The 16,814-nt window shown below is 43.9% G+C and overlaps 1 protein-coding gene across 3 annotated transcripts in view; it reads right to left on the bottom strand.

The window, feature by feature from the left end:
• Positions 1–13,091, bottom strand: part of LOC307143999 (uncharacterized protein) — a 21,725-nt gene extending 8,634 nt beyond the window's left edge. Inside the window, exons 1-7 of one of the 3 annotated variants that reach the window (XM_079845918.1) lie at positions 13,061–13,091; positions 12,474–12,575; positions 10,532–12,376; positions 9,411–9,470; positions 8,883–8,906; positions 8,346–8,366; positions 7,934–7,972 (exon numbers count right to left, since the gene is read on the bottom strand). In XM_079845918.1, the coding sequence (XP_079702044.1) occupies positions 7,934–7,972; positions 8,346–8,366; positions 8,883–8,906; positions 9,411–9,470; positions 10,532–12,376; positions 12,474–12,531 (2,047 nt within the window). In that variant the 5' untranslated portion in view covers positions 12,532–12,575; positions 13,061–13,091. Of the gene's footprint in view, positions 1–7,933; positions 7,973–8,345; positions 8,367–8,882; positions 8,907–9,410; positions 9,471–10,531; positions 12,377–12,473; positions 12,576–13,060 lie in introns of those variants that run through there. The other 2 variants (XM_079845919.1, XM_079845920.1) reach the window with 2 other exon arrangements.
• Positions 13,092–16,814: the final 3,723 nt, after the last annotated feature.

The raw sequence follows: 16,814 nt of genomic DNA, 5'->3' as shown, positions 1-16,814 counted from the left end.
AAATCTGCCACCGTAGGAGTTAAAACGAAATCAGAATTGAGAGGAACAGAAACTAATATTCACTGGATGGTCATATACCTTTTCACCGCTAGATGGGAGAAAATATCACACAGTGTAGCTTTAAAATGCTTCCAAATAACAGCAAAGCACAGCCGCAAGGTGCTCTGCAGTTGCCAAAAAGGATATAAACAGTGAATTCTGAAGTGATATATTATTGAAAACTCAGAGATGTGGATTCAGACGGCACCACACGACCTTGGTGTTTGTCAAACAGTAATTAAGGTAATTCGGCCTGAGATTTTTACACGAGTGTTGGGAGAAAAACGTCTCGGTTACGTATGGTAACCCACGTTCCCTGAAGGAGGGAACGGAGACGTACGTCGGACGTACCGACGAATTGGGATCACTTCAGGGAGCCCCTATCAGCTTCGAGATATAGAGAACAGGCCAATGGGCCATTGGCGTGCAAGATTTGCATCTCGCACTCCGCCCCGCGCCGCGGGTATAAACAGGAAGCGAGAGCGAATGCACGCTGTTTTTAACTGAGGAGCCGAACATAGTGGCTCAACCTGCAGTGATGGTACAGTAACTGTGGCGACGGGACGTACGTCTCCGTTCCCTCCTTCAGGGAACGTGGGTTACCATACGTAACCGAGACAAAATGCGATTCGATGTACGTCGGACGTACCGACGAATTGGGATCCCTTATGGAAAACGCCATAGTTACTACCACTTCCAGCGCCCAGCGATGAGCCCCTCAGACCCCGATCTGATGCGGGCGGGGAATTCACGCAGGGAGAGTCCAAGCTGCTGTTCCGCAAAAGCCCATTCAGCTGACTGTATTGGATAACGCTGGGAAAGCGTGCCTGTGAAGGCCGCTGCGGAAGCCACATCATGCCCAGAGGGAGTTACCATGTGGAGAATACACGTATGGGCTGGCCGTGGGCAGCACAACATACGGAAATCCCAGGGGTGGCCCCGGCCAATTAGTGGAGGGGGACAACACGTACCTGGGATGGCAGGGGAGACTCTGCCGAGGGAAAGACACGGGCTCGCCGTAGAGAGCCGTACCGTGGAAGAATACACATATGGGACCGCGGTGGGGGTCACTACATATGGAAACCAGCCTAACACAAGTTCCAACAATGCATACAAGTGTTAGACCTGGCGTCGAACGCTCCGCCACGTCCGACTGCCGTGGGTTGCGGAGGACTCAACAGGGTTCGCCGATCCAGGGAACTCGACTGGAGCAGAATAAGCGCACGCATCCGTCTACCATAGGGGATGGAATGGCGCAGCAAGCCGACACTAGAACAGGCATTTCGGTGTTACTGACTATGGGAAGTGAGCACACAGGAAGATACCGGCTCTACACGGAAGCTATAGAATCTAGCGAACGTGTTAGTTGTCGCCCAGCCCGCAGCTCTACAAATATCTGTCAGCGAGGTGCCACAAGCCAACACCCCTAGTGGAGTGGGCTCTTAACCCGAGCGGGCAGGGCACGTCTTGGGACTCATAAGCCAAGACGATGGCATCCACTATCCAGTGGGCCATCCTCTGCTTGGAGACAGCCTTTCCCTTCCGCTGTCCTCCGTAACAGATGAAGAGCTGCTCTGAGGTCCTAAAGCTTTGCGTTCTGTCCACGTATGTCCGGAGAGCACGGACGGGACAGAGAAAAGCTAGGGCTGGGTCTGCCTCCTCCGAAGGCAGCGCTTGCAGGCTCACCACTTGGTCCCGGAAGGGAGTATTGGGAACCTTGGGCACATATCCAGGCCGGGGTCTCATGATCACATGAGAGTTACCGGGCCCGAATTCCAGGCACGATTCGTCGACCGAAAATGCCTGCAGGTCCCCTACCCTCTTGATGGAGGCCAACGCAGTCAGGAGTATTGTCTTTAACGACAGAATTTTCAACTCAGCTGACTGCAGAGGCTCAAAGGGTTCTCTCTGTAGTGCAGTTAGCACCAGAGTTAAGTCCCAAGAGGGTATGGAGGGAGGACGAGGCGGATTTAACCTCCTCGCCCCCCTAAGGAACCTGTCGACCAGATCGTGCTTACCTAGAGATTTTCCATCTACGAGCTCATGATTAGCGGCGATAGCGGCGACATAGACTTTGAGGGTGGAGGGAGACAGCCTTCGCTCCAACCCATCTTGTAGAAAGGCAAGCACAGATCCGATCGAACATCTTCGGGGGTCTTCTCGGCAAGAAGAGCACCAATTGACGAACAGGTTCCACTCCAACGCATAGAGGCGCCTCGTAGAGGGGGCTCTAGCGGAAGTGATGGTGTCAACTACCGCTTGCGGTAGGTCACCTAGAACCTCCGCGTCCCGTCCAGGGACCAGACATGGAGTTTCCAGAGGTCTGGACGCGGGTGCCATAGGGTGCCCCGTCTCTGAGTCAGGAGATCCTTCCTCAGAGGAATGGACCAGGGAGGTGCTGTCGCAAGGAGCACTAGTTCCGGGAACCAAGTCCGGTTGGGCCAATATAGAGCAACCAACAGGACTTGCTCCTCGTCCTCCCTGACTGTGCACAGTGTCTGCGCAAGAAGGCTCACTGGGGGAAACGCATACTTGCGTTCTTCCCGGGGCCAGCTGTGGGCCAGGGCATCCGACCCGAGGGTTCGCTCGGTCAAGGAATAAAACCACTGACAGTGGGTAGTCTCTGGGGAGGCAAACAGGTCTACCTGTGCGACCCCGAAACGACTCCAGATTAGCTGGACCGCCTGGGGATGGAGTCGCCATTCTCCCGGAAGCACCGGCTGACGTGACAGCTCGTCGGCTGCACGATTGAGCAGGCCCGGAATGTGAATGGCACGAAGCGACCTCAGATGCTTCTGACTCCATAAGGGGAGATGGCGGGCGAGTTGTGACATGCGACGGGAGCGTAGACCACCCTGTTTTTTGATGTACGCAACGGTCGCAGTGTTGTCCGTACGGACCAGAACGTGCTTGCCTCTGAGCGGGACTTTGAAGCGGCTGAGTGCAAGACGAACTGCTAACAACTCGAGGCAATTGATATGCCATTGCAGTTGAGGCCCCGTCCACAGACCCGAAACTGCAAGCCCGTTGTACGTGGCACCCCAGCCGGTGGATGAGGCATCCGTGGAGACAACAGAATGCCTGGACACTTGTTCTAAGGGAATTCCCGCCCTTAGAAACGAAGGGTCCGACCACGGGCTGAAGGTTGGCGGCACCTCGGAGTCACTTGGACGCAGAGGGACCGCTGCGCCACGCCCATCTCAGGACTCGGTCGTGTAGCCAGCGTTGAAGCGGTCTCATATGAAGCAATCCCAGCGGCGTTACTGCGGCTGCGGATGCCATATGCCCCTGGAGCCTCTGAAAATGTTTCAGTGGTACCGCTGTCCTGCCTTTGAACGAATTCAAGCAGTTCAACACTGACTGGACGTGCTCCTCGGTGAGGCGCGCTGTCATGGCGACCGAGTCTATCTCCATACCGAGAAAAGAGATCCTCTGTGTGGGACAGAGTTTGCTCTTCTCCCAGTTGACCCGAAGTCCCAACTGGCTGAGGTGACTGAGCACCTTGTGTTCGCACAACTGCTCTCACGACTGGGCAAGGATCAGCCAGTAGTCGAGGTAGTTGAGAATGCGAACACCATGCTCTCTCATGGGAGCAATGGCCACCTCCGCAACCTTCGTAAAGACGCGGGGCGACAGGGACAGGCCGAAGGGCAAGACGCGGTACTGACATGCCCGTCCCTCGAACGCGAAGAGCAGAAAGGGCCAGTCGAGGGGAATCGAGAATGAGAGTAGGCGTCCTTCAGGTCGATCGCTGCAAACCAATCTTGGGGACGGACGCACCTGAAGATGCACTTCTGCTTTAGCATTCTGAACGGCAGCCTGTGAAGGGACCGGTTCAGGAATCACAGGTCCAAGACCGGCCATAACCCGCCGCCTTTCTTGGGTACAATGAAGTACGGGCTGTAGAACCCGGACCTCATATCGGCTGGAGGGACCGGCTCCATCGCGTCCTTCGCCAGTAGGACTGCGATCTCCGCCCGGAGCACGGGGGCGTTCTCCTTCGCTACTGGGAAGTGAACGCCCCCAAACTTAGGGGGACGCCTGGCGAACTGAATCGCATAGCCGAGTCTGATGGTACGGCCCCGAGACGGGCTGGGAAGCTCTAGCCAGGCTTCCAGACACCGAGCAAGGGGATTAACCACAGACGTACCCGCAGCGGGGCAGCGACGCGGAATGCAGGGATCCGACTCGGACGGCATGGAGCGGCCCGAAGTGGGATCTGAGTGTGCTGTGCAACACTTACCTGCGTCCGCGGAGGGGGCGTGCGAGTGTGGGGAGGCCGCTTGAGTGCGTTCCCACAGCCGGCGCCCCCTGCTGGCGAAGGGAGAGGCGTCTGAGGGTGGCGAGGCATGGGAGCGTCGACCACCGCCAAGCGCGCTCCCAAATGAAGGAGGGGCTGAGCGTGGCAAGGCTTTGTGGCGTTGCGCACGGTCTGCCTCACCTCCTTCCTCAGCGGGGAACAAGAGTGGCGAGGCATAGCGTCGCGCACTGTTGTCCACGCACCGCTGAGAAGAGGGGAATGAGAGTGGCGAGGCTTTGTAGCGTCACACACTGCCATTCTCGCCCTATTGTGGGGAGGGGAATGAAAGCGGCGAGGCTTTGTAGCGTCACACGCTGCCATTCCTGAACTCCCGAGACCCAGAGGTATTGGAACTGCTCTTTTTTTATTTGGGTACCACTGGCTGTTTTTAACATCAGTGGCGGAACAGAAATCCTAATGGTTTTCCACCCGGCCCTCCTCCGGGGAAGAACAGTTCCAGACCAAATCCGGGTCAATGGTGTTTCTGGACCAGGGTGGACATTGTCTAGCCAAGGGCCAGCGCTGTGCGCAGCTCAACCTCGGCTCAGAACTACCCTCGTGCACTAAGCAGGGCGGAGGTGGCCTGCCAGTGGCACTGCCACCCCACCGATGAGGGTAGTGAGAGAGAGGAAAACTTTATACAGATTATGGCCCTATTGGTGTTCCATATTTTGGCACCAATAGTTCCACAATGCCAAAGCCTTCCAATGCACATCCGAGAAAAGGCAAGGGGCAGGCAAGGCGATTTACGCGTTGCACTATGCCTCAGCCATCCGGGAAAGCATGGCTGTCAAGTATGAATCTGATTCAGCAGGAGCGCCCACTATTACGGTGGGAATCTCAGCATCATCTTCATTTTCAACACATAACAGCCCTCTCTCCGATGCAGCGATTGACATCTGTCCTCTGCTAGAGCCCCAAATGAAACGCTAGGTCCCCTTTCAAGGACCAGCAATCCCATCTGTAAGCTACCAGCAGACACGTGAGACAGTGGGCGTGGCCGTGAGACGGCACACGGCGCGCTGAACACTCAAGCCCTTATGAAAAAGGCAAGACGAACAGCGCGCCGACGTGGCCATGCTCTCATGAGAGAGCATAGACCACCCACGAACACAGTCTCAACATGCTTGTGATGCGATAGAGGAGTGAGGGGCCCACAGAGATGTACGCGGTGGGGAAGCCTCACTGTAATCCTCAGGCCACCCAGGCTTATCAGCCAAAATAGTCCCCCCTCTGGTGCACCAGAAAAGAGACTAGATCGGGGTATAAGCGAAGGGACTCAACCCCGTTTGAGGCATCATAGTCTCGACCGTGCATCGGAGGCGCCGAGTGACGCGCGCAGAGTTGCCGTGGCAACCCGCGCTGTCACCCGGCAGCCAGACGGCACACGGCGCGCTGAACACTCAAACCCTCACGCGGAAGGTGAGATGACCAGCGCGTCGACGTGATCCCGTTCCCCTGAGAGAACATGGACCACCCACGACACAGTCTCAACATGTTTATGCGAGAGGGATCGTGGCCGTCAGGACAGGAAACAACCGCATCCAGAAACGCACGAGTGGAATGACGTCTTGAAAAAGACGCAGTGTCACACCCGTGTCGCTCTTTAAACAGTGCTGAAGCACCCAGGGGAAGACCGCGGCAACACACAGGTGATAAGTGCAGTCCTGTGGTGCACTCACTGAAACAAACGCCCTCACCAAACCGACAGTTGCTGTGAGAACAGCAGTTTGTTATGCTGATGCAGCGGTGAACATGCGGTCGCGCTGATTGTGCCTTTTAGCCAACACAGAGCGTCCTTTTCGTTCTCTGGAGCATCTCTCTTGCAGATAGGCTCTCTTTTAGAAAAGCAGTCTTGCTTCATCAACGCCGTTCGGCTCCGAAGTGAATGACAGCGTGCATTCGCTCTCGCTTCCTGTTTATACCCGCGGCGCGGGGCGGAGCGCGAGATGCAAATCTCGCACGCCAATGGCCCATTGGCCTGTTCTCTATATCTCGAAGCTGATAGGGGCTCCCTGAAGTGATCCTAATTCGTCGGTACGTCCGACGTACGTCGAACGTGACCGACTGAATGGGAACACTGATATTCTGGATTAAGACGACAATAAAATCACTGACTAGCCCCTGTAAGTGATGAAAACACAGTACGACCACAGGACAAACAATTACCATCCGAATAGGGCTTACAAACACCGACTGGACGCCCATCGGTCCCGTTCACTCCCCGGAGCTAAATCTTCTAAAACGCAGCGCGAGTGGGGCTTGAAGAGAGTGATGTCGCCTGCGTCTGCGCAGTGAGACCTGATGCAGCCCCTGAATGAGACGCACAGAAATACTGCAAAATAATAATAAAAACGTGACGTCTTGTCTCATTTTCGTCAACGAAAATGAAGAGACATTTTAGCATAGTTTTTATTTTGTGAACCACATTTAGTCTCGTTTTTATTCGTCATCGTCACATGACCAGCATTTACGTTACGTCTCGTCTCGTTTTCGTCACGTGATAAAGGTTCGTTGACGACGATATTTAGTCATACTTTTCGTTGACGAAAGCAACACTAGACATGAGTATGAGGTAACCATATACTGTAAAAAGATATGGACGTAGTGTACGTGACGTCACCCATAGGATTCTGAAGAGCAGTTTTGAAGCGTAAAGTAGGGACGAGCAGCACGTCATCGCGCTTCACTCCCGGATAACAGAAAATGGGCAAAGAGGCGGGACGTGGGTGGAGCTGAGGTGACGCAATGACTAACAGACAACAGATAAATGACTATCCACCTGTCACTCAAAGTGGCCACGCCCTTAATTATGCAGAACTTTAAGGCTTTATATAATGTAAACGAATGAGTTATAAAAAAAAAAAATCACCCCCCTCACAGTCGTCATGAAGGACAAAATTAGCCGTATAGACCAAAACCACAATTTGTACCAGACTGTTTTTTTTTTCTGCTGTAAAGTTGGCCATTTTAACATGGAACTCAATGAGATTGATCCCTAGCGGCCAGTCGATGAATTGCAGTTTACGTCACTTCCGTATTGGCTTCAAGAGAAACTGAGGGAGGTTGCTTGGAGTTAACGCAGCTCTGTTTATCATATTAGATACATCTGAGTGTGTTGAAAAGGATGTTATGACGTTACTCTGTGTAATCGCACGGCAGCTGCTATGACACTTGTTCACACTGCAGTAAGAGTAAAGTGTTTCTGCAAAATAAAACCGGAAACCGAGGGGAATGCAGATATGACGCAATTGACAGGCGACTCCCTCACACGTCCCGGTTCCTTGGTTAAAATAGCAAGTTTGTCACGATTTACAAAGAGATGGAAACATTTGGGATATTGTAAGTACTCAACTGAACAAAATATATAACACTGGCCTAGTGTTTTTTTTATATTTTATTGAATTTTATTTACATAGTGCACCTTTAATCACCAACAGAATCATTCTGGGCAGAGATTAATGTAAACACAGTTATTAGATACCAGCCGTGTCTAATGTGTATGAAAAAAGTGGATGGTCAAAAGATCAGATCTGTGCATTAAACCTTGCAATTCAAACGCAACCAGAAAATGATAAACTCATGAATAATTACCTGGTAAGACTGTGGCGGTGGTGGTTACTGATGTGGTTACTGAAAGAATGAACACAAATATAAACACCACTAAATACTTCATGAACTCACTTGACGAGTGCAGCTTTCTTTTACTGTTTATGTATTTTCTATTGAAACAGGAAATTGGAACAGGCATATAATAAAAAAAAATACTGGATAATGCACTGGTTTGCTACTTGCTATTGCTAGTCAGAGGATTTTTTTTTTGGAGGAGGGACTTTTCTAGAGAGAATTTGATTGGACAAAAAGTTGTATATTGAGTCATGTATAAAGAGTATATGCATTATTTGTGGCTCCTTTTTTTAGAAGAAAAAGTACATTTGAAGTGTGTATATCAGCTAAAGTTTATTTTGTCTCCTCTCTTACACTAACATAAAGATAAGCTCATTACCTGGTAGGCCTGTGGTACTTTCTGTCAAAGAATGAACATAAATACAAACACCATTAAATACCTCATGAACTCATTTAACAGTTTTCCTTCCTGATAAAAATGCTCACTGCAGGTTCATATCAGGTTTGTTCAACTGACACCAGAGATAGCGTTTTGAAAACAGATCTGATTCTAATTACAAGGTCTATAAGTACCCGACAATGCAAATAATTGTATACTTAGTCATGTGTGAGGAGTCATCAATATTTTTTTGACTTTTTTCTTGGAAGAGGAGTGGGGTTGATCCATCTCAAGTTATTAAGGTGTAATATAAGCTTAACAAATAATGTCATTTGATTTAGTGAAAGAGTTAAGACAAAGGTTTATTATGAGCTCAAGGATAACAGCAACAAAATACCATGCAGTTCTGTTTCCAGTTTAAGCAAAACAGCATTTGATTGGACAAAAAGTTGTAGATTGAGTCATGTATAAAGACAGTATTTATCAGTATATCAGATAAACATTTATTCACTCTTAACATAAAGATAAGCTCATTACCTGGTAGGCCTGTGGTGGTGGTTGCTGAAAGAATGAAAATATACAAACACCATTAAATACAATAGTGTCGGTCCTTGAAACTGTTCCATGTATTATGTGTTTAATTCTATTTATTATTTATTTAATGAAGTACAAGTCTCACATTCTGCCGTTATGTTATGAAAAATGAGAACAGATAGTCTCTGTTTGTATTTGAGCTCCATCAGATGAGGCATTACAGGAACATTTACTTTCACTGTCTGACTATTTTTCTAGCGGAAGGATGTAATTTAATGATTAATGACTGCAAAAAAGTAACATATCAATACATATATTTGTGGCTATATTACTAGTGTGAATGCAGTCACGGCTGAAGGGGTTGAAGGCTTTGCGTCGGTCATAACAAGGTCCTTCAGCCGTGACTGTGTTCACAATACAGCATCGCCACTCGTACCTTACTACTTAGGCTACTTATTATGCATTCTGTAAAGTACATAAAAGCATTGCATAGTCATGTGACGAGTCGTCTATCAATCGCAGCATTATTACCTGCTGGGACTGTGGTGGATTCTGTGGTGGATTCAGTGGTGGATTCAGTGGTGGCGGTGTCTGAAAGAATGAACAAATACAAACTATTAAATACCTCATGAACTCACTTCACGAATGCAGTTTTTATTTCTCAGTTACATATTGGGTTTGTTCAATTGACACCATTTGACGACAGTTTATACTGGCCAGTGTTGTTGTTTGTGCAGGTATTGTTGTAATGCGTTTTATAAAAGAAAGAAAATAAATGATAAAGCACTTTTGTAAAGTACATAAAAATGTTACGTATGAAGGGTCATCCATCACACACAACACTGTTCAACTTCAACAACATAGGTGACGTTTGTAGGGTTGTAGAAGAAAAGCTGGTTTGAATTTGAAGGATCTCAGGATTCTCAATTGTGATATGTTTGTGTGTGTGTTACTCTGAGAGAGCAACCATACATCTGTGTTGTGTTTTATTTTCTTTGTTTATTATATGATTTAATTTAATAAGCATTTGTCATTTGATGTATCATTTAGTCCTTGATTCATATTATTATTATTTGATTTACATAATGTATAATTTTATTTTATTATTATTCATTTATAGCATTTTATGTTTTTTTATATTTCATATTACTTATACTTGTATTTATTTCCAGGCTCTTGTAATGCTAGCAATCGTTGTTTTATCTTATGATTGTGTGGTTTTAAGGGATGTTTGTCTCCATGAGTAAGAGATAGGTGAATGTCTCCATTTCAAGGTTTTTAACGTTACAGGACGATGTTGTGAAGCAGTAATTTTCCATTGTTTATGCTTTGGTATAATAACACTTGTTGGATTTGTACTGGTCAGATGAAGTCTGAGCATTGAGACATTGACATTCAGATGAAGTCTGAGCATTGAAACATACACTACTAAGATAAATAGTTGATAAACAATTTCAATAAATAGCTCTTTTTACTATCATCACTTCATCTCCTGCTTCTGCTCTTCCCTGGCTTTCTCAGTCAAACTCTCAGGTTAATCAAAGACTGATTTCTTCTGGCAGGGATTCTGTGTCCAGGGTTGGATCTAATATATCTGATATTTTTGACGTGGAGATCCATCCGATCTAACAAATACAAAGGTCTATATTTACCGGTAGCTTGTGTTGATGTTGTTTCAGTTGTTGTTGTATCAGTTGATATTTGAGCTGTTGTTGTATCAGTTGATGTTTGGGTTGTTGTTGATTCAGTTGTTGTGTCAGTTGTTGTTGGTTCAGTTGTTGTTGTACCAGTTGATGTTTGGGTTGTTGTTGATTCAGTTGTTGTGTCAGTTGTTGTTGGTTCAGTTGTTGTTGATTCAGTTGTTGTGTCAGTTGTTGTTGGTTCAGTTGTTGTTGTATCAGTTGATGTTTGGGTTGTTGTTGATTCAGTTGTTGTGTCAGTTGTTGTTGGTTCAGTTGTTGTTGTATCAGTTGATGTTTGGGTTGTTGTTGATTCAGTTGTTGTGTCAGTTGTTGTTGGTTCAGTTGTTGTTGTATCAGTTGATGTTTGGGTTGTTGTTGATTCAGTTGTTGTGTCAGTTGTTGTTGGTTCAGTTGTTGTTGATTCAGTTGTTGTGTCAGTTGTTGTTGGTTCAGTTGTCGTTGTATCAGTTGATGTTTGGGTTGTTGTTGATTCAGTTGTTGTTGGTTCAGTTGTTGTTGTATCAGTTGATGTTTGGGTTGTTGTTGATTCAGTTGTTGTGTCAGTTGTTGTTGTATCAGTTGATGTTTGGGTTGTTGTTGATTCAGTTGTTGTGTCAGTTGTTGTTGGTTCAGTTGTTGTTGTATCAGTTGATGTTTGGGTTGTTGTTGATTCAGTTGTTGTTGGTTCAGTTGTTGTTGATTCAGTTGTTGTGTCAGTTGTTGTTGGTTCAGTTGTTGTAGTATCAGTTGATGTTTGGGTTGTTGTTGATTCAGTTGTTGTGTCAGTTGTTGTTGGTTCAGTTGTCGTTGTATCAGTTGATGTTTGGGTTGTTGTTGATTCAGTTGTTGTTGGTTCAGTTGTTGTTGTATCAGTTGATGTTTGGGTTGTTGTTGATTCAGTTGTTGTTGGTTCAGTTGTTGTTGATTCAGTTGTTGTGTCAGTTGTTGTTGGTTCAGTTGTTGTAGTATCAGTTGATGTTTGGGTTGTTGTTGATTCAGTTGTTGTGTCAGTTGTTGTTGGTTCAGTTGTCGTTGTATCAGTTGATGTTTGGGTTGTTGTTGATTCAGTTGTTGTTGGTTCAGTTGTTGTTGTATCAGTTGATGTTTGGGTTGTTGTTGATTCAGTTGTTGTGTCAGTTGTTGTTGTATCAGTTGATGTTTGGGTTGTTGTTGATTCAGTTGTTGTGTCAGTTGTTGTTGGTTCAGTTGTTGTTGTACCAGTTGATATTTGGGTTGTTGTTGATTCAGTTGTTGTGTCAGTTGTTGTTGGTTCAGTTGTTGTTGTATCAGTTGATGTTTGGGTTGTTGTTGATTCAGTTGTTGTGTCAGTTGTTGTTGGTTCAGTTGTTGTTGATTCAGTTGTTGTGTCAGTTGTTGTTGGTTCAGTTGTCGTTGTATCAGTTGATGTTTGGGTTGTTGTTGATTCAGTTGTTGTTGGTTCAGTTGTTGTTGTATCAGTTGATGTTTGGGTTGTTGTTGATTCAGTTGTTGTGTCAGTTGTTGTTGTTGTATCAGTTGATGTTTGGGTTGTTGTTGATTCAGTTGTTGTGTCAGTTGTTGTTGGTTCAGTTGTTGTTGTATCAGTTGATGTTTGGGTTGTTGTTGATTCAGTTGTTGTTGGTTCAGTTGTTGTTGATTCAGTTGTTGTGTCAGTTGTTGTTGGTTCAGTTGTTGTAGTATCAGTTGATGTTTGGGTTGTTGTTGATTCAGTTGTTGTGTCAGTTGTTGTTGGTTCAGTTGTTGTAGTATCAGTTGATGTTTGGGTTGTTGTTGGTTCAGTTGTTGTTGTTGTATCAGTTGTTGTTTGTGCCCTGGCTGTTAAAGAGAAGGTGATGATTAAAACACACAATTGTCTATTTATAGTTTCTTTTGCCACATTAAGACTGATAATTAAACAGAAACAAAATCTTACTCAGTGCCAGGACTGATATGATCACCAGCAGAAGCTGTGAAACCAGAGACAATCTCATGATGAGGAAGTCAGAGAATAAACCAGCAGGCAGGAATCCTTCTTCTGTAATCGGGGGAGATTTATTATTCTCACTAAACCAATGTTAATCTTGAATAATAGAAATAACAATATCTTATTAGAAATTAAATATTTTCAATTTTGAAATATGACTATAGGAGCCACTTTCGAAGTGGTTGGAAAAACGCCAATAATCTAAAGGTCCCACTTTATATTAGTATTCTTTAACAACAAATTACTTATATTTTTACTATGTATTATTATTATTATTATTATTATTATTATTATTATTATGTATATTACTAATAAATAACAGTAAACATTAATTGAACACACTGCTGTTTTATACAATCATAAACACATTAAACTACTTGATTTGCTTATTGCTTTATATGTATTTATTATATTTATAGTAAATTATTATAATATCATAATTTAATATTATAGTTCATTTCATTGCACAAATAAGGACAAACTGTGAGAGAGCATAGGTTATTGAGTGTAACATTAAATAGAACGATTGGACTTACCCTTCTTCTAAGCTGCTCTTGCACCTTCTGTGGGTTAGCAGGAAGTTTTGTTGATTTTAAACACGTCTCGCTGTTTACAGGAAAAACATAACCTGGAATGGAAGAAAATATGTTTTGCTGAAACACAGCCAGCAGTTAATAAAAAAGAAACCTAAAAAAAACAAACAAGGGCGTTTGGTATTCGAGGAGCGCCAAACCGGCAAAAGGATGTTAGGCGCCCAGCCATATCACCCTGTAGCCCAAGAAGCTAAGCAGGGCTGAGCCTGGTCAGTACCTGGATGGGAGACCAACTGGGAAAACTAGGTAGCTGTTGGTAGAGGTGTTAGTGAGGCCAGCAGGGGGTGCTCACCCTGTGGTCTGTGTGGGTCCTAACACCCCAGTATAGTGATGAGCAGGGCCGTTTGAAGAAATTTGGGGACCCCAAGCAAAATGGACATGGAGACAGTGCAAATACTGTTGTTGCATATACTGTCCATAAAATTTGAAAACATTTGCAAAAAACACCACTGTATCATTAAAAATTTTTTTGTAAACCTTTAACCATTTTTAAAACATCTATAAACATTACATAGATAGACGGACCAGATATTCCTAACACTTTGGGAATACTTAAGGGTTACTAGTTGGCTTGTAAACTGTCTATAAACATTATCTAGATGGTTATTATAAAGTTGCAACAGATGACTATAATACCTTGATAAATAGTTAATAAACAGTACCGGTAAAACATGTGGGTTGTCCTGATACTGTACTTCAAAATGTAACAGTGTAAAAATTGCCACAGAATAAAGTAATTGTTCAAGATCCATTGGTAACTTATAAAAATAATGTCATATTTGCAAACTGTCACTACCGTATATCCCGACACTATCACACTAAGATAAGCTATGAAAAAAATTATGTTCCTCTGCCTCTTTCTGGTTAAATAATGTTTATAATAATTGTTAATATAGCATGCTATATTAACTATTCCAGGTTATTTATGCATAGCATAAATAATAGTTAGTATAGCATGCTATGCCACTTTCATCAAAACCTATTAAAAAGCTAAAAGGTGTTTCTCAATGTCAAGGATCCTTCCTCTGCAGGACTGATCCTTCCAAGTCACTTCCTTCAGAGGCTAGGCGAGGCTCCTCTTAAGCATTCGGAGAACAGGCAAATGGAACAGGCTAGCAAGTGCACGTCAGTCTCATTACGTCAGTGAAAAGGTCCGTTAGCGTCCGTTATCAATAACGTCATTTGTATACGGTTGTAATTTGTACTGGCATTTACAAGTTAAACTTTACTTATATTTACTACGGTTATAACAAATGTTTGGTAACGTAAATACTTACACTTGAAAGCATATTGCCCCGTTAACGCTCCGACTCTGCCAACGTCCGATAATGTGTATTTTTTGAACAAGATAGCAAAGCTGCGCGCATAGGATTGTGGGTGATTTGAGAACGCTAAGTGCTCGAAGTCTACTCGTATGCATCCTTTCCTGTATATGGCATATTTTTCGAACGAAGGACTCAGACCTTGGTTGAAATTCCGAGGATCCTCGACATTGGAACAGTCCTTCGACGGACGTAGCATCCTTCCTTTTCATTGAGAAACGCCTATAGAGTCTGGGAAACTACGTCATTGCGCATTGCATTATGGGTAGTCGCCGCCATGTTTTAGGACACGCTCAGGAGCGTACAATGATAACAAATGCGAATCACCAGAGGAATAAATGACTGTATTTACTTTAATACTTTTTAAGAACTCTTGCTTGCACTCACTTATAATAAATGGACTAATATTTGAATCTCTTACGTACATAAGACACTATCTATCTACATGAGCGCTCAGTCCTGCGGCCAGAACACTGCACATATTCGTCACGTTTCATACAATGAGAAATCAGACGGCCGCCTTCTATCGCACCACACATTGGTTTGTCTTTTGCAGTTTATTTTTGAATAGCCTAACTAAAAAGTCTGTAGCTGATATATAAAATAGTAAATATACTTATAGCTTGATCTCAGCCAGTGGATCATTTATTCAATCAACACAGCCTATATCATATCGCCCTAATTCCTTAACGTGCATTAAAGGATAACAGATTATGGCTCGTAATGCAGCTTTGAAATGATTTGTATTTGAAAGCGCTTTAGCCTACAGTACTAAAAGTACTGTACAGTACTTTTTGCCGCTGTTGGTAAATCTGTTTCATATGTTTTTCTGGTTTGTCTTCCGTCTTTTTAGGTATACTGCCCCTCTCGGCCGGTGGAGGTACTTCTCTGTTTGGTTTTATTTTATTTTTATTTAAATTAGTACATTTATAAGTACAATACAAAAAGTACAATGAGAGAAAAATAAAAATAATAAAGCATTGTGGTACAGTTCCGAATATGTAGAACAAAGAATAACAACAAATGTAACAATGTATATAAAATAAATAATAAAAATAAGAATTCTGAGATAGAAAATACTTTATAATATTAAGGCAGTCACATGAAATTGAAAAGCTTTCAGGTTTCTGTTTTTGTAAGCTTTTTGTTTTGCGACCTCATGTTTGAAAGGGTTTCAAAGTATATTGTAAAAATCAGCTTTATAAAAGGTAATATTAGAGGGCTTCTTTTGAGTTATTCTTGTCTTATGAATGTAGAATTTTTCCTAAATAATTAATAATATATTTTTGTTTTTCAGAAAAATATGGGTTTTGAAAACAAAGTAAAATGTCATGAAGTTCTAAGTTCAAATTTTTTGTCATGTCTATTTTAAAGTCAGTCCAAAAAGAAATAGAAAAAGGGCAATACAAAAATAAAAGTGTTCAATATCCTAAAATGAACTTTCAAACTTTCTTAACCCTCCTATTATGCTAAAAAAAAAAAAAAGTATTACATCCATTATGGGTCAAATTGACCAACACTGTTTAAACACACTCGACATGCAAATAATCAAGTGAAAATTTAAATGTAATTTCCTAAACCTAACCTTATCATGGAATCAAGAGTCAAGAATCTGTTATAAACCCTAATGGCTTTGGAGCAAAAAAAACTAATATTTGATATAATTCACATATAGGCTATTATGATTTTATAATCGCTTCAAATGTGAGAACTAGTTAAAATGCTGTCATGTCACTCTATTTCCCAACAAGCGGCAAAAAGAAGCCGTGCCGATATTTTTTGCTATCTGGGACCACGCCCGTCGCGACAAGGCAGGCAAACCACGCAATTTCTTGGGGCCCCGAGCTGGCCTGGGGCCCCAAGACAGCGACAGGTTAAGAATAAAATGAAATGACAAACTGTGTGAGCGCCCCATTGATAGTCAATGCAGTAAAGTGCAATGACACTGTTATCGGGATTCCCCTTAAGGGGCCCCCTCTCAGTAGTCGCTGACAGCAGCCAGCCAACCACGCGATCTCTATTGCCGGTGTCCTGACATTTCATCACACGGTTTTAGAAGAGAGGAGATCAGAAAATATCCTCGACTACGAGCGTTTAAGTAAGTACATGTTTCCTTTTTGTGTAACACAATATTATGTTCATTTTTGATGTATATACCGGTAGGTTGTTTTAATTTGTTTGTGCCGACACGCACGCTGCTAGTCTAGTGCACAATGCACAGTGTTAGCTAACACGTGCTGTTTCGCCTTTTTTACACACTGAGTTCAAGCATGTTCTACATGTTAAAATGTATCTAGCTACTGTAGGTAAATTAGCCAAAGCTTTACATCTAGAAAGACTTAAGTTTAACTTTAGGTGTTTTCTAACAAAACAAA

Source organism: Gobio gobio (assembly GCF_949357685.1).
Source record: "Gobio gobio genome assembly, chromosome: 20".
NCBI lineage: Eukaryota > Metazoa > Chordata > Actinopteri > Cypriniformes > Gobionidae > Gobio > Gobio gobio.
This window is presented reverse-complemented; position numbering and strand designations above follow the sequence as displayed.